Source organism: Podarcis liolepis, assembly GCF_965112155.1.
Source record: "Podarcis liolepis genome assembly, chromosome: 11".
Classification (NCBI taxonomy): domain Eukaryota; kingdom Metazoa; phylum Chordata; class Lepidosauria; order Squamata; family Lacertidae; genus Podarcis; species Podarcis liolepis.
In genome coordinates this window covers 43,279,108-43,305,156 of record NC_139565.1, presented here as the reverse complement: position 1 = coordinate 43,305,156, position 26,049 = coordinate 43,279,108, and the positions used below count along the sequence as shown (strand labels likewise).

Here is a 26,049-nt window from a genome sequence, read left to right as displayed (position 1 = left end):
TAGGGCAGCATGAGGGGGCTGGGGGGAAAGGAAGTGATGCTGGCGCCCCAAACCACCTCACAACCTGGCAGCACCATCACTTCTGCTGCCTGCAACATGACTATGGAAATGTGCAGCTTTCAGAAAAGTAAAGGAAGGATCGACAAGCAGAACTGTCTTAATTAAAACTGAAGTCAATAATCAGAATTTACAGTCAGTAATATTGTGCTTTAGAATATTTTAAACACATCACATTTGTTGACATGGTTTGGCTGTATATATCTCAGCTTAATAAACTGAGACAGGCTCAAGCCTTGTCCCTGTGTACTATTCTTGCATTGCCTCTTCCCTGCTTTATTCTAAATGGGATTTGACCTAACTAACCATAGTTTCTCATTATGTCCGAACCAGGAAACTATGGTCAATCAGATGAGAAAGGTACGTCCCAGCCAGGCCATTACTGCGATTGTAGAGTTGGAAGGGACCTCAAGGTTCATCTACTAGTCCAACCTCCTCCGATGTAAGAATCTTTTGCCCAATGTGGGGTTCGGATCCACACCCCTTTACAGCAATCTTGTAACCGTATTCTTAGGGCGACAACATTTAGCTGATTAATTCATTTAAATGTTTTGATTAACTCTGATCTAAGGAACCTTCAGACAATCAGTAGAATTTTACTTGTTTTAAAACTAACACAAGCACTTATGAAAACTACAGGTGGCAAGTGCTGACTTAAAATACGCATTCCCTCCTGTGTAAGACGATAGTGTGGGGAAACCCTCTTTCTTCTAAGATAGTGCCTGTTGCATCATATTACCAAGAAACAAAGTCTGTTTTATTTCTTTAGAGCAACTTTTCTCATATGCACATTCTAGCTCAGGAGAGAGTAACTTGCCCGAAGTCACTTGGGATGTAATCATACTTTTAAATTAGCAGGTAGTAAAGCCCTCTTTAAAAAAAAAAGGTTATTACTTCTGAATAAATTTGTTTGAAACTGTTCTGCTAATCAGTTTACAGCAGAGGCAATATTTGAACTGGAAACTTCCTGTAGTTCAGCCTCTTAGCAACTATACACTACACTCCCTCAAATTTATAAGGTTTCCCCAGAACAAATGCAAACTTGGTTTCTATAACGTTGAGGATATACCTATATTGCAATATTTTTTCACTCCCTTTTCTTACATAGGTTTGGTAAATGTTGACCGTTCACATTAAACTTAGCATACCATATAACAGTGGTTCCCAAATGCCCCCAACCCCAAAACCATTCATAAATTGTTGTGGGTCTTGGTGGAACACTTAGTAATTCTTCTGCCTGCTGTAGCAAGTGTGTGATATTTAATTGTATTTGTACAGGCAAGCCACACAGACCATCTGAATTCCATGGCTCACGCTTAGGGAATCCCTGCTGTATACTATTGTCCCTAACAAGCTTCTGATTGATCAAATGAAAGGGGTAGGAATTTTTCTGTGAAAATATTGTCTAATTCCCCTCGAATAAGTGTGTAAACATAACGGACAGCAGAGATGTATTTGTAACAAAGCCATATTGCCGACACCCATAGTAAAACGGACTCTTACCATGGATTGCGTAAAACTTGTAATATCCTGTGTGCTATTACCAGAGACACTGATGAGTCTTCCAAGTTTCGGGGATTTTGCAACAGTAAATAGTATAGTTCTGTTTTTCGACTCAGCTACTTCATTGGTGACAGCTTTTAGATGGTAAGATGTAATGGGTTTCCTAGAACCTGAATAATTATAAGCAGTATATTAATATTGCACTGAGCACTATATTTGATGCTTCCTTTTTAGCATATAAATTTCTTAACATGCAATTGCAATTGGCTGGCTCAAGACATTTTGCCGCCTAAGGACAAGGCAGTGGTCCCTCCCAATTTCACGTACAAAAGCCAACTGGACTCCCAGTCTGAAGTAGTATGGTCTGCTCTAGAGCCTCCAGCTGCTGCAAAATGCTATATGCTACCAGTCAGGTTCAAGGTTCTTGCATTAACCTACAAGGCCCTTTACAACTTGGGTCCAGGACATCTCAAGGACTGCCTGATCCCTGATATTCTTGCCCAATCACTGAGGTTTTCAGGAGGTCACTGTTACTGGTTCCCTGTGGCTAAGATCCATGGCTCATATTCACGAGGAAGCGTGTGCCCAGTAATGTGGGCCCAATTTTATGGAACTGTTCTCATTTGGGTTAGCGTTCAAAAATGTGGAGCTACCACCAAAAAGGCCCTATCTTTGACTGTTCTGGGGGTGGAAGCAACATGGATTGAAGACTGAATACCAATCTAATGCCCACAAGCAGACACAGCTCCATATATGACTTGCAGGATCGAGATCCAGATGAATATATAAAACAGACTTTAAAAGTGAATTAAGATAGAAATACAGCACATTTTTTTGTTTCAATATTTGAGAGATTTTCATTTGTTTAATAACAATTGAGCAAAAACAGGGGGAAAGGAAGACACAAGAAAGCCTAAGACAGCATTTGTCAACTTTTGGAATACAACAACCAACAGCGGGCAGGCAGGAGGTGATGGGACTTGTAGTCCAAAACATTTAGAAGGTGCCACATTGGCAGAGCCTGGTCTGAGAAATGCAGGACAACTGAGAGGTGAATCAAAGTAGCCAAAGCTGTGTTTAATTTATATGAGCACTAACTCAAAAAGTGCTCAAGAGAAAATCTTGGCAGTTATTGCAGCCCTAGCAGAGCAGAGCTGAATGTATGGAGAAATCCATTACTTTTCTCACATGGGGAAAGTGGAATAGTGGAACGGCTCCTTCAAAACTGCACCAGGAATAGTTTGCTTATAATTATCTTTGGCTTACCATAAAAACCCCTATAAAAGCTAATGCCTGGAGCTATCTCGGAAGACCAAAAGCAACTGTGGGGACAGGGGTTTAGATTTTAAAAGCCTTACCCATGCAGCTTAATACGATCACATTTATTCAGACTGAAACCCAAGTCTCATGCTTTGCTTCTTTTGTTAAATTAGCTCATTATGAGCAGCTCTGCATTTTATTTTCATGGCTTGTAGTTTTTACTGTTCAGCACCCAGAGAACATTAAGTTATTGTGAATTGTGCAAATGTTGTAAATAAAATAAATATATAAATAAAAATATGCTGAACCAAAGTAAAACCCAAATGTTGTAAGCATACTGAATTACGCAAATTAAGTAAATTTGTGTGTGTGTGAGAGAGAATTTCATATATTCCTCTGCTTCCAAGATTTAGGATTCATAATGGGAAACATACAGAATGTCTCATGTTAGCAGCATCCACCTATAGGGTCTGACAATATATAGTCTTTGAGAGAGTTCATACGTGACTTGAGTGAATGTGCATATGACTATTACCAGATATTAATTATTGTTGACCTAAAGTCAACTACAACTTGAACTACAACTCCCATTGAATGATAACTCCCATTGAACTACAACTCCCATTATATCTGACCATTGCCTAAGCTGGCTGGGGTTGATGAGAGTTGTGAGTCCAATTTCTGGAGGACACTAGTTGGGAAAGGCAGGAATGGGAAGCATGTGATACTCCAAAGGTTCTTGGGTTCCAGCTCCCAGCAGCTCCAGTCGACATGGTCAGTGGTGAGGGATTATGGGAGTTGTAGTCCATCAACATCTGGAGGACCACATGCCCTCAACCCCCAGCTTAGGGGCGGGCTACAGCTCAGTGAAGCACATGCTTTGCATATAAAGGGCCCCAGGTCCAATCCCTGACATTTCCAGGTGCAGCTGGTAAACACTCCTTTCTGAAACTCTTGTGAGCTACTGCCAATCAGAGCAAGCAATACTGAACAGGTTGGACCAATGGGCTGGTTTGATGCAAAGCAGCTTCCTGTTTTATAACATGGTGTGGGAGCTCCATGTTTGCAACACCCAAAACCCTTTTTCCTTTCTCATAAAGTAAGAGCTAAACACTGAATATTGGGTTAGACATTCCATAGCCCCAGAGTTTATTCTTATTTCCTGGATATTTAAAAATGAAAATATAAAGTCTCACCTGGAAAGACAGCCAGTCCATTGTTATTTTCTAAGCGAATAACCAGAGTTCGAGCTGTGATGCTAAAAATTTGTCGAGGTGCAAAGTTCAGACCGTCTGTCACTTGAAAATTGAAGCCTCCAGACATGGCCCCTGAGGGAAGATGGATAGACTCTTATAACAACAAAAATTATCCAGAAACTTCTGACAGTAAAACTAAGTAACTAAGAAAAAATATATAAATCTGGAATGACTATGATGGGCTTCTATGTACAGACAATCTTTGTACCTACAAGTGGACCTTGAATACAATGGAATCATTTTTATTCTTTTTTAAAAATCTGAACTTCAGTATTTTCAGTCAGCAGATTCGTTCACATATCATGGTAAGCCATAATTGAAGGTTTACCACAATTGCTCCTTTCTGGTATGTTTGTTCCTCCCTGCTAGCATACCGATGAAACAAACCACGATCCCCAGCTAATCGTTATCTGAACCATGAATTGTGGTTTGTTTTACCATCAACAAACCATGATAAGTAGCTAAGGTTTGTTCTTGACTCGCTGGTTGTCATTTGTTGCAAGCAAACCAAACCAAAATGCCTTGTTTGGTCATAATGATAAGCCAGGGAACGCAGTTTATTTTCTCCACATATTAGCAGAGGGAGACATACAGTCCAGGAAATGTATTTTTTGTGTTTTATTAACTATGGTTTACCATGACATGTGGACTGGGTCCCTATGTTCTGGTGTCCATATCGAAGTGAAAGATCTGAGTGGGTGATGGACTCTACTTACTACTCAGTGGAGTAAACAAGACAAATTATTGTGGCATTATCTACAGAAGGTGGGATTAGTTCGTAATGCATCAGAAGTTTTCAGAATTCAAAAGAGATCCAATGGAAAAGGCCAGACAATGGCTCAGTTTGCACGTACTGCTAAGCCAAACCATGGCTTAGCACATATGGACAAGAATGTGGGCTTCTGAAGAGATCATGGCAAGTTTGCTCATCCTGATGGACTGCAGAAAGAGAAGCCATGCTTGCCTTCGTCTGTCATCCAAACCCAGGCTTGTAGTTGGTCTCTTCCAGTCAAACTGCAAGCTGGAAACCAAAAACAAGCCTTTCCTATCAATCTTGTTTTGTCTGGAGGAGACAAATCATGAGCTTGAGTTGAGACAACAAGCTAAGCCAACCTGTGGCTTAGCTCACAGCTTCACACCAGTACCAGAACTGGAAGCAGAGCAAAGTAGCAGGGATGTCCTCTCCAAAACCTTTCACACTCACACAGTCACACTATGCCATGGTTTGGCTTAGCACTTATATGCAAACTGGGGTGGGTGGTGGAGGTCTGGTTTGCACGACTCGGGTGGTAGCAAGTCACGAATACACTTTTCATTCAGCACCCTTATTCTTCTGGAATTGTTAGGCTTGCAAAAGAAAAAAGAAAATTTGAGCAATCTTTGTAAGGTGATTGAGAAGTGTCATATAGTATACCATTGCTCCTCCCATATCCCACTTTCATATCAATGGAATATGGACAGAATAATTTCCATGGGGGTTTTACTTGTCTTAAAATTTAGCTTCCTGATTTCTGAGTTGTTAGTATGTATTTCCATCTGACATCAATGCTGGCTTGGGCTGATGGGAGCTGTAGTTTGAAACATTTGGAGGGCACCAGATTTGCCAAGGCTGTCCTATATTATGTTGGGTTATACCGGCATCCTTAAATGAACTAAAATGTAAGAAATATATCCAAAAAAATAAATCAAAACACTCAACAACTGATACATGAACATGACATACCATTATGGACAAACACTAACTGTCCTTCCTCAATATGAGCTTGGGTAAAATTAAGTGTACTTTTGTTTGGAGAAGACTTGAGTGCCAAGTGACCATTGCTTGGAGGAGAAATAGAGTACAAGAGTTCTGCGGGAGAAGAATCTTTATCTTCTGCACAAAGGTCATTCACAGTTATTTCAGTGACTGATCCCACCCAGACCTTTAAAAAAAACCACACACACACACACAAGAGAAAAACAGGAAATAATTACACAAATTGATTCCGGTTACCCCAAGTGGTTAAATGTATAGCTTTGCAACTAAAGCAGGTTGGCAAGACCTAGGAAGGTCCATCATTAAAATCCTTTCAAACTACAAAGACTTAAATAAGATATTGAACCAGTAGGAGAAGGAATTGTGTATAGCCTGAGAGCAGCTGAATGCTTACAAAGATCGTCTGCGTGACTCACTCTGTCTCGATACCTATCTCAATAGAAGCAGTGTTTCATTGAAGTCTAGAACTGCAGGCCAATCTATGACTGAAACAAACAGGGAAATAGATGGGCTAAGGCTGATGCTCTGCACCTCACAGTCTGGGTCAAAAGAAAGGCGCCAGGAGAAAATGGCTTGGAAGAATGCCAGAAGCAATAATACCTTGGATATCCGCTTGCAATGTGCACATGGCCGCAAAGATAGTAAAAGGAGAAAGGGGGAAAGAAACATACACACATGCTGATGCGGCAATAAATCTGTTAGTCTTTAAGGTGCCACAACATTTTGCTGTTCTTGATGCAACGGATTAAAAGAAGTTACCCCTCTGGGCCAGGGCTTGCCTGCTATTCTGTAAGCTCTCTTGACCCGTCCCCAAACCCCTCTTTAGCCAATCCGCTAAGCCTTGTCATAAATGCATACTCATCAGACATGACTAATTTCTGGTTTTTTCGGAGGCTGCTCTGTTCTCCAGTTTGCGGCATTTCCCCCCCCCCCCCCGCCACACAATGAAGCTGGCTCCATCTAGCAGCAGCTGTGTGACAATTATGGAAAAGTGTCTGCAACATCAAAGAGCAAATAACAAAGCTGGCTTAAAAGAAAGGCCACCTCATTACTGTTTGACAAGTCAGCTTGTGATGGCTCTTTGGAGATGTTACTTTTGACTGACTGAAAAAAAATGGGGGCAGCAGATTTTAATTAACTTTTTAAACTGCCTATATGTATGTCATTCCTGAAGAGGTGTTCCTTTCTGTGTGAGAAAGATGGGAGAATGCTTCTTCTAAGTTGACGTCTTCTGTGTGCATCATCTAACAGCAAAGTATGGTTTTCTTCTTTATAACTATTATTTTTCTAATGCAAACATTAACGCGGATTTAATAAATCAAATCACCTTTGAAGACCAGTTCCCCCTTTTCTCATGCACAGGAAACAATACCTCCCTCATTCAACATCTTTATATGTACACATAGTAAAAATTAGTTTAAAAGATAAAATACAGTCTGCTGCCCTATTATAATCAGGGCCATGTTCATTAAAAATGTGGGGGGAACTCCCTTTCTTATAAGACTACTCTGATCCCACTTAGCATTTCTGCAATGCCTCAAAGAGTTAAATATCTCCCAGACTAGACCTTGGCTTCCCTATTCAGTAGGTCTGCTTTCTAGCTCAGTAACAGGCTTGCTATGGTCCTCAGTACTGCTTGCAACACAGATTTCTAGCTCTTTACCATCTCCCCAACCCCCAGTCTCTTCCACGTCACTGGTATTACAGTCACGGAAACTTGCTTCATGTTAGGGGGTCTTGCTCACACCTAATTCTGGACCTCCAAGATAATCTTCTCCTGGGACAGTATCAAAGTCTGCACAATCCCCTCAAATTGTTTTTAATCAATTACTCTGATCAGTTAACTAAATATTGTTGCTGTGGTTATAAATATATAAGGATAAACACAGAAGAGACACCTGTGGATTGACTGTCCCATCAGTATGTTGTTATTACAAACTGTTTTGGAAATTCCCGTCGCTGGTGGCGGGGGCCTGGGATGGAAACAGGGACTGCGATTTGAGAAATGCAAATGACTGCCCCTGCTCTCACAGTTACTTGTATCCTGGCCACAACATTTCAGAACAAATGCATGCATTGCAGAAGAAAATGAATGAAGCTAACGACTGAGAAAAGACACCCCAAGCCCAATAGCACCATTCACAAGAAATGCTCCTGGGCTGAATCAATGGGTGAGTGGGGGTTATATCATGCAAGCTGGCTTGTCCCACTCGACATTCACATTAGATGTACAGATATTGGGTGAGAGGTAATCTGGCATCCATGATGTCAGAGGCAGAACTAATCAATGTGGGTCTGCTCACATGTTGACACAGGGTACCACTGTTTCATGAAAAGGCTAATGTCTCTCTCTTTCGTCTTTCATCATTTGTACATACTCATAATTTCACATTTTATTGTAGCCCCTTCCTTGTCACAAAGGAACGCGTCAGATGTTAAGCTGCTGTTGGGCAATAAGGTTTCATATAATATTTAAAAGAACCACAGCAATCTTTGACAAAATTCATTCTCATGTTGAATTCAATAGAAACACCGCCACCACATCAAACGATACCTGATGATGCCTCTGCTAAGGGAAAACAGATACTTTAATTGTGAAATGGGATCACCAGAATGTGTGTTTAGAGTAAGACAATAAAGTAGCCCCCGCCTCAAAAAGGAAAAGAAAAAAGAATGCAGGTTATTTTGCAGAAATGTCTAGTTGCAACTCTTCTCGACGGAAAGCAAATAGGAACCCCTTGCCATAAGAAATGAGCCAGTATTGCAAAATTAAAGTTAACTCTCCAGCTTCCTGCCTTTCTGTGCCCAGGGAAAATTTCAAAATTTCAAAATGATTAAATGATTTTAATATTGAATTTTTCTATTGTTGTAACGTAACTCTGGGACCACAGTGGGTGTTTACCATCTCCCCAAATCCTGGAAAGGTGTTACTACAATATTACAGTGGTTACCAACCAAACATAACTGGTTAAAAAATGCCAGCTGTCACTAAATCCAACGTGGGCAGGAAACCCTTAGAAATGGATGTAGCCATCATACAGGGAGACATTTGCTTTAACAAGATCCTATTTTTGGCGCATATATATATATAATATATATATATATGCCCCTTTATAACCAGGCTTCTTTGTCCCTTTCACTTCTCACCCCACCCCTAAACTCCTCCCTCCATCTCTACTGATTTGATTTCATCAGTGTTATTGTTCTATTCTGTTACATAGGTCATAGCCAACTATGTCTTACTCAGAGGAGACCCATGGAAATTAAGAGGTGCATTAATTTCAACAGGTCTGTTCTGAGTAAATCAATGGGACATGTTTTTTATAATTGAGTCCTGATTTCAACAAGTTTAAAGTGGGGCTGGCGAATCTGTGACCCGCCAGAGTTTGCGGGGCTGTAATTGTCCAAGCCTTCTGGGAGTGGGGGAGCCCAACGACTTGTGGACTGCCGCAGATTCCCAATCTTTACATTACTACCTTCCTCATGGCCCAGCCCATAAACTTCAGGGCATTCCAAAAAAGGATCATTATCTGTTTTCCTAGTTTTGTCTCAAAACATTGTACAAATATAATACCAGATTCTTTTCTCTCCTTTTTAATTGAGTGGATCGGGGGGGGGGGGGAGTATAAATTATGCCACCATACAAGGGATTGTTAGAGTTCATGGATATCCAAAGCTCAAAGTGTATCCACAATCATTTAATTCCTTCTATTTATTCTTTAAATTCTAAACATTACTTCTAAAAAAGTCACCTGCTCTGAACTGAATCTGCTTCCACGGGGATGTTTCTAGATCGGGGTGGGGGTGTTTACGCCTCACTGCTGTACAATTAAATACTAAAATGGTATGAACCATCGTCAGGGCACCTCCTCACATTACAATTCTTTGATTCTGATTTTTGATGACTGAGGAAGCTTCCACAAAAACGAAAACATGGCCCCCTTGTGGTTATACAGATATACTACTGTACTACTGATGAACTTCTGTACCTATGCTTGAAATGATGGCCACCTTAGATACTAAGTGAATGGGAAGCAGAAGATCTTCCCTTCCCTCTGCTTCCTGTGGATTCTTGAAAATCTGTTCTGGAAGGCTGGGGAACTTTCTGGAGTAGTGTGCAACATAAGAGCATAGGAAGCTCTCTTACACTGGGGCAGACAGACCATTGGTCCAACTACCTCAGCACTGTCTCCTTGAATGGCAGCAGCTTTCTAAGATTTTCAGGAAAGGAATATTCCCTACCTGCAGATGCCAGGGATTTAACCTGGGATATTCTGCACACAAAGCAGATGATCTGGATGGGGAAGGGGAGACCAGTGAAAAATGTTGCACTACCCCTGGTTTCTCTAGCAGAGAAACAGGGTCCCAGTTTCCTCCAGAGATGGAAGGAGGCCTTGCACTCATGAAAGGCTGGTGAGGATCCAAGCTGATGCCATCTAGATAAAATTGCATTCCTGCTAACTTGAAACAGGCAGGATATAGGAGACCAATTCTGCTTAGAATATATTCAAAGGCTTAATAATCTGAAACAGAAGCCACATACCGTGTATCACTCCCCAAGAGGCCAATCATGAACATGTGATTAATCTTTTGATTAAAAAGGGCTTGTGAATCATTCACTCAGATGGATTATTCCTCCAAAAAGGAAAAGGCGAAGAAAGTTTCAAATGGTAAATTGTCAAAATGACTGATCATTGCTGAATTAACCACTCTTTCAGAATATCAAACAGCACATTGCACAAGTTGGAAATAACTCAGGGGAGGGTTACAAATGTTGTGAAGGGATGAAAGGGCAAATCTACTGAATACCAGAGGGTTGGGGTATTAAATATGGAGAAGCATTTTAAAGCATAGCATAATTTAAGACTCAATCCCTCTTTCCAGGTTAGTCTGGGAATAATAGTTCTGTGGGGTCTCCTAACAACTCTCACCACCCTTGGCAAACTGCAGTTCCCATGATTCTTTAGGGGCAGTCATGGCTGTTTAAAGTGGTACGAAATGGCTTTAGATGTGTAGCGCAGATGGGGCCTAAATTAGGTTCCTTAATTTCAATGGCTCCACTCTGAATAAAACTTAACTGGATACTAGCCAATATTTTTCATGCATGTTTTTCATACAGAATTTAGGACGACCTTTTCAGTTCTAGCTGTGCATGCTGTCTTTTACAGAAATAAGGCACAATTAACCCAGATGAAAAACTTGGAAATAATGTAGGTCTTACCCGAAGTATTTTGTTTCGTCTTATAACAGGGGGTTCATCATTTACTGGTGAAATAGTCACAAATACCATTTGAGGCAAGCTTTGCTTCCACAGTTCTGTGCTGTTTGCTATGATGGTGAAATTGTCAAGTAGCTGTTCGCTGTCATCATGAATATAGAAGATGAATCCTTGTTCTAGCTGAAAAGGGAGAGTAACCAAATTAAGAATCTAGCCTGTTCCAAAAATGAAACTGCATGATTCAACCACTACATGTCCTAAGTAACTGTCATGTTACTTATTACATTGTTCTTGTCCTGTGTTATATGCAATAAACAATACAATATACAAGAATGGAAGACAATACATTTCTTTAAAATGTGGGAGGTTTCTCATTGTCAGAAGCAACATACTGTCCAGATCAATGGAATATTGACCACTCCCAGTTATACAGTTCCCAAATAATAATCTGCACTGCTTTTTTAAACAATAATTTAAAACAGAATTGTGTTTTCAGTAATCTCACCTGTTTTCTGGTAAATTGAGCCAGTGCCATTCCAGGAAAGTTAGAGTTTGCAATCCGCCCATGTTTCGGTGGCTCAATCAAACCAAATTCACATTTGAGCCCTGCAAAATGGCTATTAGGGATTTTTATAACATCTTCATCCAGGACTTTTGAACCCCCTTCGGTGACTGTGAAGTTGTGTACTTCTAATGGGATCACTTTTGGAATGATGTCCACAGCAATTTCTATTCCACTGACTCCCCGAATTCCATTGGTCACGTCCAAGGAAAGCCAGTCTTGGAGTTGGCCTGAGACAGTCTGCACATACTGGATGTTACCATCATTGATATCTTCCTGGCTGAAGGACAAAACTGGATTCTCTTCTGCTCCGAGGTAGCCTTCCTCTGATGCAAACTTCCGAAGGTACCCATACATTGGAGATGACCTTACTTTGAACTCTATCTCTGATGGCAAACTGTTTTCATGCACAACCTTGAAGAGTACATGTACAGTTCATTAAAAGCATAGAATAACCACCGTCTTTCTTTTAAAACAGTTTTCACATTTAATCCTTAGAAAGTACAACACAACACTCTTCCATCTATGAGATTATTCACTGAGTCTGACTAAGGCTCTTTGTAAAAGCTGCTTGCTGGTGGAGAGTTGGTAGGGTAGAGACACAGCACCATTTGGGCAGCTGTTGCTAAACTATGCATGCGTATAATCTGCATTCTGGCACAGAATACAAATGTATGAAGCTGACTTATACGCAGTCAGACTTTTGGTCCCTGTAGCCCAGTGCTGTCCACTCTGAGGGTTTCCTTTCCAGACTCCTTTCTCCAGCACTGCTATGCGATATCTGAATACAGTGGTGCCTCGCAAGATGAAAATAATCCGTTCCACGAGTCTCTTCGTCTTGCGAAGCAACCCTATTAGCGGCTTAGCGCTATTAGCGGTTTAACGGCTATTAAAGGCTTAGCGGCTAAAAGGCTATTAGCGGCTTAGCGGCGTAGAAAAAGGGGGGGGAAAGGGGGGAAATCGCAAGACTCGCAAGACTTTTTCGTTTTGCGAAGCAAGCCCATAGGGAAATACGTCTTGCGAAGCGCATCGAAAAACGGAAAACCCTTTCGTCTAGCGGGTTTTTCGTCTTGCGAGGAATTCGTCTTGCGGGGCACCACTGTACCGTGTATTCAGCCACTGAACTACGCTTGTCCTGCTTTTTAAAAAAACAACAACAACCCCAAAGTATTTTAAAAATGGACCATACAATTTTTCACTCGAGAGCTCAAACACCAATGCCTGCAAAATAGTGACCATTAAGACAAGAAGCATCACGCCTACTAATAACAGGGACAGGAACCTTTTTTTTCAGCTCATGGGTCACATTTCCGCTTGGCTAACCCTCTGGGTGTCAGGGAGGAGGAATGGGGGAGACTGCCTCCCCAGCCTGACCGTTCCAGAGAAGAAGGAGACCGTTCAGAATTACAACAGGGGTTTGAGGGAAGGTCACAGATCAGAGGCAGATGAGGGGGAAAGCTGGGAAATAATAGGAGAGGAGGAAGAGGAAGCACCATGAGGGCAACAGCTGATGGGCACAGTGTCTTTAGAAAGCATTCCAGACCAGCCCCCTCTCCAAGAAACTGGCGAGCCTTGAAAGTGGGAAAGAAAAGGGCTCAGAAGCGAAGGGCCCTCAGGGCCACCCATAGGGGAGAAGGTGACAAATGAGGAAGTGGGAGAAAAAGGGGGTGGAGAGTCACTTGGGACAACAATATTACTCTAAGGGGCTGCATTCCAAGCCTCTCTCTGTAAACATTGAATAAAAAGCAGCTGGTAAGGACTTTTATTGTCTTATCTGTTCCTGGCAACCAGCCGTAGGGGATTGGTTCCTCTGCCACCTGACACTGGGCTTCAAAATATATTGTTAAAACGATTAGACAACTTCAGCTTACCAGCAATTTCCCTTTAGTGATCTTGACTGGTTTCCCTTCCTCAACCAAAAGTCTGCCGTTATTTACGATCACTGGTGGACGCTGATGACTTTCCAAGAATATGCGGATGTTCATTTCGGCATCCAACTGGGCACCTTTAGCATAAACTGTAAAGTTAAACGTGTCAACCAAATTGTTACTATCATCATGTCTATACGTCACGTGCCTTACTTTGAGGTCATGCTGAGTGAAAGTGCTCACTGCTAAATCATTTACCAAGACCTGTCCATACTTTGGAGGTAAAGAGACCTCAAACGTAATTTCGTGTTCACTTCTAATATCTTGGTTCGTGGCAGCGCTCAAGTTAGCTGTGGTGATCACTCCCTCTCGTCCTTTCTGGATCAATAACCCAGTGTTGTTTGCTAGACGGACGTAAGGGTCGGAAGCACTTACTTCAAGAAGTGAGGAAGTATAGTGCTTCCCATCAGTTACAAACAGCACAAAGCGACCGTAGTCTGCCCCACGATGCATAAATAGGACTCGCCTTTGTGCCAGGTCCTCTTGCTTAAACTGATACAGCCTACGAGATGTTTCATTGACGAAAACCAAGTCTCCATTAGGAATGCCACGCCTGGTGTACAATAACTGATTATCATCAAAATCAGTATCGGGATCATGGTAGCAAAGGTCAGCCAAGGTCAGCAGTTTCCTTCCATTCTTAACAACATGAAATACCTTATCTATGACACGAAGTGGTTTCTCATCATTTTTCAGCTGGACAGAAATGTTAAATTTGATCTCTGCCGATAAAGGGGGTTCCATTTCCGGGTCTGAGCTCACCTGTTCCTCTGACTCCTTGGCAGTTGCTGTGATATGGATTTCATCATATTGCGTCTCAGAATCATCGTGTACATACATGAGATATCTACCAACTATATCCAGATCTGTGAAACTGCTAATGTTATTGTTACTTTCCTGGGAATCTGAAAGATTAATAAGCATCAACTTTCCATGACGCGGACTCTTTGTAACTTTATACTGGAAGGTCTTATTGGCGAAGGTTTGTGCAAATAATTCTGATTTTGTGATCAGTTTCCCTTCACCCTCAGTAACACTGAGGCCATTGTTCGTCAAAAGAATGTTTCGTGGGTCAGCTTTAATGCTGATTCTGAAATCATAGATATTTGATTCCACATATTTTGTAGAAATTAAGAATTGAAACGAGTCTTCCGTTTCTTCGCAGGGCCACTCGGTTAACTGATATTCTACGTTATAATCAGAAATGTCCTGCTGGCTAAATGTTGAATTTATTTGCAAAGGTGTGTTATAAAGCAGAAGGCTTCCTTTCTCAGGCAAGGACTGCAACATGTAATAAAGTTCATCTCCTGGCACTTCTACTTTTCCTATCACAGCAAGAAGATGATCTGAGCTAAGGTACTCCCTCTTTGATCTGTCCATTACCAGTGGCACATGTCTCAATAAATTGTACCTCAACCATTTCACCATGACCGGGAACAGAAACTCTTCGCTTCTTTTGCTGCCAATGCTAACTTTGAATTTAAAGTGTTCAAGGGGATTATCTTGCAGAATCTCTTTGAAGGTAGAAGCATATCTCACGCGGCCACGTTCAATGGAGCGTTGAGAAAAAGAGTTTGCCTCTTTCCATTCTCCACCGGCTTGCTGTCTCTGAATTTCTCCATAACGGGGCGGCTCTGTGATCTCATATCGTATATCCAGTTCTTGTTGGAAGGCATTTGTTTCAATGGCCAGATTGCTGGGTCTGATCAAAGCTGCTTCGCCTTGTAGTGTTTCCACCCCTGTGTTGTTGACCAACTTATACTCTAAGGGAACTGCCATGACACGCAACACAACCGTGTTGCTGACTTTTTCCCCATCGCTCGCTCGCAGAACAATCCTGGAGTTCTTGGCTCCAGTGTGGACAAAGAAAACATTACCATTTTGTAAGTCTCTGTAAGGAAAGGAAGTAATGGCCTTGCCAGGCACCTTGGAATTTTCTAGAAATCCAGCATCTGCATTCAGGACTGTAATACTGAGATCAGCAGCACTTGTATCATCATCCAAAATATTTATTGAATCTACACCCAGGCATTTCTTGGAGTGCTCAAAGAGAAGAAACAAGTTTCCATTGGGGAGTGTGAGCTCTGGAGCATCATTTATTGGCTTCACCGTAATGGTGAACATGTAGTTCTTGTTTCCTTGCAAATATGGAGGCATCTCTTTTTTACTCCTCGTAGAAACTGAGAAAGTAAAATAATCATAGCTTTCCTCAGAGCCATCGTGGACATACAGAACTCTGCCTTGCCATAAATCTAGCATGGTGAATGTAGACTCTTCCTGCTCTGACTCAACATCCAACCTCAAATAGCCATGAGATGGCTGGTCTTTAACTTTAAAAAGGATTTGCGACTGCCGAATCCCTAATTTCTTGAATTCGACGTTGACTTTAATGTGCTTAGATTCAAGCGCTGCTTGCCCACCCTCTGGAACAATCAAGTTGTTTACAACTACAAAGTGGTCCTGACTCTCTTTCTCATGGAATTTGGATGCTACAGCACTGACAGCAGACATGGAAGCTGCTGTTCCAACAGGTTGTTTTTCAGGCGCTACAACTGGATTTGTACTAAAGGCGCTCTTGGTTTTGCATCCTGGTGAAATATCCTTAGTCACAAGAACATCCTTCAAGGATTTCCTTTCCGAGTTAATTTTCAAATCTCTCAAGCAGCCTCTGAATGATCCCCCTTGAGCATATCTCCCAGAAAGTGAGGTTAACCCCAGCTTCAGCACTCTGGCACGGACAATATCATTTACTCCACCTATATAAAAGGCCTCCTTGAGGACAGGAAGCTTAGTGAGCGAGGGTAATGATTTTTTCACTGTTTCCTTGCCTAGCACGAGTTCAATATATTTTGCAGAGATTTTCAGTTTGACAGAGTGCCACTGGCTATCATTGACAGGGCTAAGGGAAGAAAGGTGAAATCTGTTCTTTCCCTTTCCAAGATGAGCTTTAATTAGGCCATTTTCAATTTCCATTCCAACAAAGTCTCCTGCTGGACCGGAACTGTACATCAGCAAGCCTCTCTGAGCCGTGGTCTGCACTGTACACTCAAAGACTCTTTCAGTCTGGGTGTTCCAAAGTGGAAAAGAAACATAAGACTTTGAGCTAAAGAAACTAATAGGTTCCTCTTCGCCTGCAAAAAATTCGTCGCTGCAGCCCAGTGACACTTCGTGGACATTTTTGAACCTAGGAGAAGGTCTCAGGGATGACAGGATGTCATGCTGGTTAAATATCACATCTTCAATGCATCCTCGGAAATTTGTTTGTGCGCCATCGAGGTAAGGAACATCAAGGTCACCACTTCCGCCAACATAGAGGCCGTGTTGAAAGTTTAGCTCAAACAGGACACCGGGCAATTTTGTGGCAGCCTGATCATTTTTGTTAGTCACCAGTATAAAGTTATCTCTTTCACAATGGACTTCTATAACGTGCCACGTTAAATCATTCAGCTGGGAACTTCCTTGCGAACGGAGGACTTGTTCTCCTGCTCCAAGATTGATTCTCACCTACAGAAAAAATGATATAGTTTTAATTATTCCAATGAGTTAGGAAATGCATTAAGGAAAAGATAACAAACAGCATAAGCACAACAATTTCTAATCAGGAGTAGGTCCTACTGGTTTCAATGGGTCTTACTCCTAGGTAAGTGCACTTAAGATTGCAGCTTAAACTAACTGCACGCATGAAACACAGATATAGATACGAGGCAACTCTTGGGATCAGTGCAGACGCCTTGCCTTTAAAAGAAACAGATCTTCAAAGTTGCCTACCCCCTACACTAAGTCATAGTTTAGCATTGCATCTGAATCAGACTAGGATAAGAAAGGAAATAACTTGCCTTAAGCACTTTAAAACAAAGTAGAAAAGTGGTAAATAAATATTTCAGATCAATCGATCAGCATTTCAAGTGCATGATGCAATCTTAGCCCTGATCACTTAACTGCAATTTAAACCGTGCTTTCTGTATTATTTATGCATTGACAAATATAATGTCATCCATGTTCATGGCACTTTATCCTTGTCACATGAACTGTATGAATTAGCACAGGTAAAGCTCAAGATCACCTTATCTTCCCATTTTCTTTTTGGGTTGCCATTTGAAAAAGAGTAGCCATAGAACTTTAGAATGTAAAGTCCTTTGGATCAGGACCTAATATGTACTGCAGCTCTGAAAACTCTGCAAAGTCAGTTGACGCAGTACAAATGAATCATAAAATGCGCCATCTACATTTCCCCCTCCAAAACCACCAGCAGTCATTCAACTGGCACCACCGCACCCAAGCAGCCATGTGATGTGGTTAGTTCACTAGCTGCAACCCAGGATGGCCACGGCCTTATGTGAATGACTGTAGGTCCTAACCACTTTCAAAGCATCCCTGTCTGTACCATGAAACAGCGCTCTTATTCTGGAAGAACAGATGGCTTATAGTTGATGAGAAGGAAAGGTGTCAATAGTTGCTCCAGTATATGTATCTAACGCTCGTGTGAAATGAGCAGGGCATGAGCAGTCTTTTGTGCTTGGTCCTAATAGGTAAAGGTAAAGGGACCCCTGACCATTAGGTCCAGTCATGGCCAACTCTGGGGTTGCGGTGCTCATCTCGCTTTATTGGCCGAGGGAGCCGGCGTACAGCTTCCGGGTCATGTGGCCAGCATGACTACGCCGCTTCCGGCGAACCAGAGCAGCGCACGGAAATGCCGTTTACCTTCCTGCTGGAGCGGTACCTATTTATCTACTTGCACTTTGACGTGCTTTCGAACTGCTAGGTTGGCAGGAGCAGGGACCGAGAAACGGGAGCTCACCCCGTCACGGGAATTCGAACCACCGACCTTCTGATTGGCAAGTCCTAGGCGCCCACAGAGCCACCCACGTCCCATTTGGTCCTAATATTGAGATATAAATACACCATAGAATTTGCTCCTATAGCTTTAATTTCAATCAAATGGAGCCTGCATTACCTAACGCTGGAAGGCCCAGAACTCATGCTTTCTGTGCTCAAAGCCTTAGGTTCAATGTCTGGCATCACCAGTTAAAAAGGATCCCAATGGCCTTGAGGAATGGCCAAACTGGTAAGGCGGTGCCATGGAGCTACCCCCCTGCTGCCAGCACCATTGCTGCTTACCTGAATGGCGTGCGGGCAAAGCAGAGCAATGGCAAGGTCAGACTGCATGGCCCACTGGCAGAATCAATCCAGCACTCTTGTATAGCCCAGACCCTGCTGATACCTTGCCACCTTCCCACATAGTCCAGGTAAGAAGCAGCAATGCCAGTGTTGGGAGGGTAGTTCCACAGCACTGCACCTCCAACAACAGCTCCTCCTGGTGGTCTTGCTGGAGAATGTCCCTGCCTCAGACCTTGGAGAGCCACTGGCAAAACCAAAGCCAATGAGCCACAATCAAAAGGAAATGGAAAGTTCAGGTCGTTTTTGGTTTTACCAGTGCTGGCATATGTAATTTTTGTCACAGAGGACCTTCCGTTCCCTCAAAATTGGCAGTGCTTAGTTAGAAAGGCAAATTGTCTAGCTCATAAGACACCTTTGTTCGCATATAATCTTACCTGCACGTTTCCGGAATGTAGTTCCACCAAAAAATAAATGTCTTTTCCTGCAGCGAGAAAAAGTAACCCATCTGGTCTGCTTGTTTGAAAACGTAATTTCAGTGAAGTTGTTGAGGACGATTCAGCAATGTTTAAATGCACATAGCTTTCGCCATAGAATGATACTAAAAAGCAAAGATCAGAAGAGAACATTATTGCACACTTGCCTATAAATAATGGTTTCCACACATTATATGCAGATGGTACACCTAGCAGTAAAAAATGTGCAGAATTCATTCTTCCTCCCAGTCCACAAACTTTATGGCTTGCATGTTTACTATGAGTTTGTGTTCCACATTCTACCACCATTAACAGCATAGGTTGTGATGTGGTGAGCTCCCTAATCCTGACAGGCTTGAGGAGTAGCAGTTTCTAGAGTGGCAGCTTTTGTCAAACAAGGAAGAATAGAAAGAGGCTTCAGGAGAGGGTAGGGTCCCTCTTGCTGGGAAGAAATCTAGATTAGTATTCTCCTTGCCATAATAGCTTCCCTTGAACAAGGAAATGTGGTTAATCAGGACCTTTCCTCCATGCACACCACCACTTGCATTCAGAAATGGTAGAATCCTTTTCAGAATGTGGAGCTCAGTCCTTGGATTCACTGCAAGACAGCCAGGTTTGCAGAACCACAGTATCCCATTACGTCTGAACTGTAACCATGGTTCAGTCTCTACTGCTATGTTGTGCTTATACAAACAAAAAAGAAATCTGCCTGGCCACAGCTCACATCTGGTTACATGAGTTAAAAGGAAATACATTGTTTCTTCTTTTAGTCAAATATATATAGGCATAATGCATCATGTTTTTAATGAATTTTATTTATCAACCAGCCACCACAGAGGCTTGGGTCAAATAACCTCAGAAAAACAAAATAAACCCCATTTCCCTATCTGTTGCTGATTTAACTCTCCCAAAGCTGTCTGAAAGCCAAGCATGTAGGTTTTGAAATACAACGCATTTGAAATATGGGAAGCAATTTATTTTTTAATCATATATGCTGCGGCCTTTATATGTGCAAAGCGCTTTACAACCATTTCTTTCCTGTGCTATTTCATTCTCTCTCACAGAAGACAGGGGAGATTACAAGTATGTGGCGAAAGGTGGTCTCCTAAATAATCATGCCTCGGTTAGTTTACTTGTTTTATATGTCTCACAAAAGCTGTTTGTTAGGAGAATGGTTAACGAAGTAGCTGCACCTCATAGCTCTGAACGGATCTTTTTTTTTACTGCATAACAGCAACCAGGATAATAAAACCCTCTAGTGAGTACGCTGCAAATGAATGGCATTTGCAAATCTCCAAAACACTACCATAATAACAGTAATCAGCGCTTCGAGAGAGAGGTTGCCTGCCACCTGCAGCTGTTTTCCCTCCAGTGGAAAAATGTCAGGGGCATTGAAGGAAATAAAAATGGTGGTTCCCCAGCATCTATTACAGGCTCATATTACATTAAAGCCCACAGAGGGCTGGCCCAGGTTACAAGGGAACTAGGCCCAGGGCCCCTCAAGCTCAAAGCCTGCCCAGATGTGTACCTGTGTGCATACAATGTGCACCTGGCTCATGTTAGTCTGTAAGGTGCCAGAGGAAGCCTCTCTGCTGTTTCAGTTGCAACACAAAGAAGAGCTGAAAGTGGTCTCCATATATGAAAACAACAGCTCTGGGAGTTGTGTGTCACAAATCCAGTTCCCCTGGCTGGGCTTGAGGAGACAAAAGGCACTCTCAACCCTACAGTGGCACATCCAGCCAAGCTGCCTCAGCTCTACCTGCCTGGTCTTCCTGCACACCCGAAGTGGACTTCAAGTATCATTCTAGCATGTTTTAAAGTAACAGCGAAGCAGAAATAAAAAAATCTAAAACACTCAAAAGAAAATGTTTACAAAGTAATCCTGGGGATGTCTATCCAAAAACAGGGTCCAGGAAAATTCAGTGGGTCTTAAACCTCAGTAAATGTTCACAGGGTTGCAAATGCCTTGTAACATACAATTAATATAGGGTGGAACAAAAACTATGCCATCTTACATCCCTACCTGTGACATTTTTGGTTTGTTTTAGTGCCAAGACGTTCTAACATCAATTTGGCTGAAAAATTAGCCAGTCGCCTACTCTGGATAGGGTTGTACACACCCTGAAGGAACAGGTTCGCCGTTTGGGGGTGCTTCTGGCTCCAGCTGTGTCACCAGAGAGGCTCAGGTAACCTCAACAGCTAGAAGTGCCTTTTACCAACTGAGCCTGGCTTGACAGCTATGGCCATTCTTGGAAAGCCTTGTCACAGTAGTTCATGTGTTGGTTTGCTTCCAGTCGGGATTACTGCAATGTGCTTTATGTGGGGCTTCCCTCACGCTTCATCCAGAAGCTGCAGTTAGTGCAGAATGCTACAGCACAATAGCTAGCAGGAATGAGGCCTTGTAGTGTATAGAACACCTGTGCTCAGAGAGCTGCCCATTTGCTACCAGATTGCACTCAAGGTGTTACTATTAGTATATAATGCCCTTAACAACTTGGGAGCAGTTCACCTACGAGATCGCCTGACCTACATGTACCCATTTGACTGCTTTGATCAGCGGAATTGGCACTAATACAGGTGCCACATAACACCCATTTGTAAGCACTTGATCGTTTAGTGTGAATTAATAAAACAGTAACTTGCCTATTTACTACAGCCAATTTTCCTATCAGCAACTCTCATAACATAAATCCACAGTGCTCTTTTTTCAATGATGTTTTAAAAGCCAATTTGAGGTATAGGGCTGGGGAGGAAGCTTCTGACTGATTGGGAAAAGCAGAAAATATATTTGATGTGCTACAGGCATGTACCTCTGAATCACGTCCAAAGGGTGCAATCTAAATCCCATTACTGTCAATGAAAAAACTACTATTGATTTCAACTGTTTTGATTTGCTTCCAAAACCTTTTAATGATGTGTGATTTTAAAAAAAATGCAGCATAAATACTAAAGATCAAAGAGGCAATACATCTTCTGTCCTTTATGGTCAAATAGCTAAAGCCTCATCTATCATACTGTAAGGCTCAGCATGAATTAATTTAGAATCTAATTATTCAGAAATCTGATCCTGCAAGTTCTTTTCCTGGAATGGAGAACTGCAAGATGAACAGCTCAGTCTGCAAACCAGTTTGAACAGAACACTTGCCTTAAGCCTGATGTCATCCTGTTGAAGACTACTCTGAAGTAATTCCAAAAGCCTCAGATTGCTTCAAAGTATGGCTTTTAAGGGACTTACCTGGCAAGGTAAATAATCTTGAAGTCGCACAAAGTTATCCATTAGGTAGAGTCCTGTGAAACTCAAATACTTGCTAATCTTGCTAACACAACTTGTCCAATAAAAGGGCACTGACGGGGGGGGGGCAGGTATAGTGTGATGCAGGAGAAACTCATGTCAACATCTCGCCTGGTACATGGGTTTCCAAACTTGAAAATTGCTGCTTGTCTTGGCCAACCACTTAATGATGTAGCCAATGTCATGCACTGTGCTAGATGCTGGTACACTGCAAAAAGGTGGTAGTCGCTTCATTGTATTCCACTGCTGACGACGTTGATATCATCCTTGGTTGTCGAAAGGCAACCAAAGTACCAGAATGGGGGAAGGGGGAAAAGAGCACTTGCCATCTCTGTCCACTGTTTGGCTCAGCAGATTACTTCTCAGGTTCTAGCAGGATTCTACTCCATAAATTAGTTATGTCAGGTCTTAGCCTTTGAGCACGAGAAGCAATGTAATGCATCTGAACACGTGCAGAGTGCAACTTCCCACTACTAGGCTTCCTCCTAAATACCTGAGATTAAGGTCCTGGTTTACAAACCAAGTTTTGCTTCCGCACTGGTGTGTACGTGTGTGTGTCTATTTATCCAATCTCCCATTTTAGTAAGAAGTTTTGCACCCAAACTATTGGCATTAACAATACTATACAGCCGAGCTGCAGATTGGTTTGGTTGTAAAATTTGTTGAAGCTCCCAGGAGAGACATGCGTTTTCTTTTGTTTTCTTTTAGCTTCGATTACAAGCCTGGGCACCTGGCACCAGGCTCGCGCGCCACAACCGGCACGCATCGTGCCCCCAAACTATCATTTCGTGCGCGCCTCCCCCTCCCGCCTCCTCCAGCCAAGTGTCCGCTGCCAGGCTACAGCGGGCACGAGCCGAGCCGCAGCCCTCGAGGGCCAGCCTGCGCCATGCGCTGCATTCTTGCAAAATGCAACCGGGACTGGCCAATCGCTCGCAGAGGCCGACGGGTGAGAGCGCAGAGCGGGGAGCCAAAGGGTGGAGCCGAGCGAGCCCTCGGCAAAGGTAGCTCTGCAACCCCGTAGAAGCCGCGCGGCCCAGATCCGCCCGCGCAGCCCCCCACCTTCCCTCCTCGTCCCCGGACTTTTTTTGCGACGGCACGGAAAGGGGGTGTCGCGGGCAGTCCCAACCAGGCAGCGTGGTTTCTTACCCTACCTGCCAGCGCCTCTCGGCTAAGGGAGAGCAGCAGCAACAGGGCGCTCCCTGAAGCCCAGCCCGGGGCCATGCCGCCCCGTCTCCGGGGAAAGGGGAGCAGGCGACGGGAGGCCCCCGGGAGCGGCGCCCGCTTGCAGCGCCAGGGAGTGGGAGCTCCGCCCGCCGACAGCTGCCGCCTCTGCTGCTGGCGGGCTTGTTGCTCAGGTCAGGTTACACAGCAGAGGGGCGAGGAAAGGGGGAGAGCGGGCCGGGCGGGCGGTGCAGAGATGGTGCTCCTCGCCAGGTCTTTCCCAGAACAACTGGGCTACACTTCTGGACTACGTTTGGGCCTGGGCTCAGCCCCGGAACCTTTTCTTCTTGTAAGGTCATGCCTGGTTCTAAAGAAAGCTAAGTCAAAGGACGCGGCATCCTGTTGTTATTGTTATCATCATCGTCCTCTTATAATAAAACACTACAGCATGGCTGGACAGAGTGTTACTGGGAGAGCAACAGGTTGCAAAGTTACAGTCTTAGCTGTGGGTTGATCAGTGGTTTTCAACTTGGCACCCTGGGGGCAACACTGAGGGGTCGGGGTGCCACAGGCAATACTGAATGGTCAGGGGTGCCACGGACAACACTGATGGTCAGGGGTGCCACGGACAACACTGATGGTCAGGGGTGCCACAGACAACACTGATGGTCAGGGGTGCCACGGACAACACTGATGGTCAGGGGTGCCACGGGCAACACTGAAGGGTCGGGTGCCACGGGCAATACTGGCCTCTGGGCCTCTTTCCTTCCCTCCCTCCTCTGATGCCCTCTTGCATCTCTGCCTCCCAAAGGCTTGCACAGCAGCCCTGGCTACAAGCTCCCTGGGCGAATGGTGCCTCTGGGGCTGGCCAGGGGGTGCTGGTTGCCAGGAGCTGAGGTGGCCTCCGAGTAAGCAAGCAGGCAAGGGAGCCTAGCCACCAGTCTTCCAGCCCTTGCTGTTGTCTGTCCATTCCCAACAGCACATCCAGTCCCACACCCCTGTGGGGCAGTGGAAGGAGGCACCTCTCTTTGGGGCAGGGGGAAAGCTCAGAGGGGCAGGGGGGGTGGCAGCAGCGGCTGCCCAGAGGACTCTCAAGGAGAGGGGAAAGGAGAGGAGGCACTCCACAAGGAAGGGTGTTCAAAACAGGGTGAGAGGCTGCCAGCTCTGCAGGCAAGGGGTGACATAACTGGGCTCCTGAGCCCCACAGCGGTGCCGCAGAAAGAATGTACAGTGGTACCTCAGTTTACGAACTTAATCCGTTCCAGAAGTTTGTTCTTAAACCGAAACCGTCCTTAAACCAAGGTGCGCTTTCCCTAATGAGGCCTCCCGGTGCCCTTCCACCGTTTGGATTCCATTCTTAGACCAAGGTAAAGTTGGCAAACCAGGACACTACTTCTGGTTTTGCGGAGTTCTTAAACCAAATTGTTCGTAAATAGGACTGTTCTTAAACTGGGTTACCACTGTAGTTGGTCAAGGGAGCCATGGAATCCAAAAGGTTGAAAACCTACACTAGATAGCTGAATGTAGCCCATTGGTAAACCACTGTTGATCATCTGCCTGTCTCTGCTCAAAAATATGTAACAGACTGTAAAGGGCAATAATAATAATAATAATAATAATAATAATAATAATAATAATAATAATAATAGAAGATCTTTGAATTCAGGTGGTTCAAAGCAGCCAGTGTCATTTATCTTTATACAGTGGTACCTCGGGTTACATCTGCTTCAGGTTACAGACTCCACTAACCCAGAAATAGTACCTCGGGTTAAGAACTTTGCTTCAGGATGAGAACAGAAATCGTGCAGCGGTGGCATGGCAGCAGCGGGAGGCCCCATTAACTAAAATGGTGCTTCAGGTTAAGAACAGTTTCAGGTTAAGAACGGACCTCTGGAACGAATTAAGTACGTAACCAGAGGTGCCTCTGTACAGTTGCTTTTCTCACAATTCATGAAGAATCTCCCATCCTTATGCACCTTCCACTATATTCATACTAAAGCTGTCACCGGATTAAATACTTCTCAGTCCATCAGTTGCCCAGGTTTTTAACTGATTAATCAGTTAAGCAACCTATTAAATTGACGTAAGATTTCTTGTGGATAAAAAATAATTCTGAAGGAGAAGGTGAACTCTGGGGTGGGGGCAGGCAGATGCCTCTTCTGTGATAACCACCCCCCATGTTTTTCATAAGTATGTGCATTAAAAATAATTCAATTTTTAAAAATCAACATTTTTAAAAAAATCAGTCTAACCAATTTGTTTCTGCATTCTGATGCATTTCTCCTCAGAAATAAGCACCACATAATAGGAGCCAACTCCCAGCCCACCGCCCAATAAATTATTTGAGGGGACTGGGTCCCCACAGAGTTTATAGGCATTGCCATTCAAATGGTGTGTGCGCACCACATCATGTGATCAAGTTATGTGAGGTGGGGCTTACCTGGGTCCCTCCAATATTTTGTTCA

At 43.4% G+C, this 26,049-nt stretch overlaps 1 protein-coding gene across 2 annotated transcripts in view; it reads right to left on the bottom strand.

The window, feature by feature from the left end:
• Window positions 1–24,091, bottom strand: part of LOC310688845 (chondroitin sulfate proteoglycan 4-like) — a 29,885-nt gene extending 5,794 nt beyond the window's left edge. Inside the window, exons 1-8 of one of the 2 annotated variants that reach the window (XM_083465651.1) lie at window positions 23,575–24,091; window positions 19,093–19,256; window positions 13,484–17,044; window positions 11,556–12,026; window positions 11,054–11,230; window positions 5,800–5,998; window positions 4,017–4,148; window positions 1,561–1,730 (exon numbers count right to left, since the gene is read on the bottom strand). In XM_083465651.1, coding sequence (XP_083321777.1) covers window positions 1,561–1,730; window positions 4,017–4,148; window positions 5,800–5,998; window positions 11,054–11,230; window positions 11,556–12,026; window positions 13,484–17,044; window positions 19,093–19,256; window positions 23,575–23,644 — 4,944 coding nt within the window. In that variant the 5' untranslated portion in view covers window positions 23,645–24,091. Of the gene's footprint in view, window positions 1–1,560; window positions 1,731–4,016; window positions 4,149–5,799; window positions 5,999–11,053; window positions 11,231–11,555; window positions 12,027–13,483; window positions 17,045–19,092; window positions 19,257–22,366; window positions 22,479–23,574 lie in introns of those variants that run through there. The other variant, XM_083465652.1, reaches the window with a different exon arrangement.
• Between the last annotated feature and the right edge of the window lie 1,958 nt (window positions 24,092–26,049).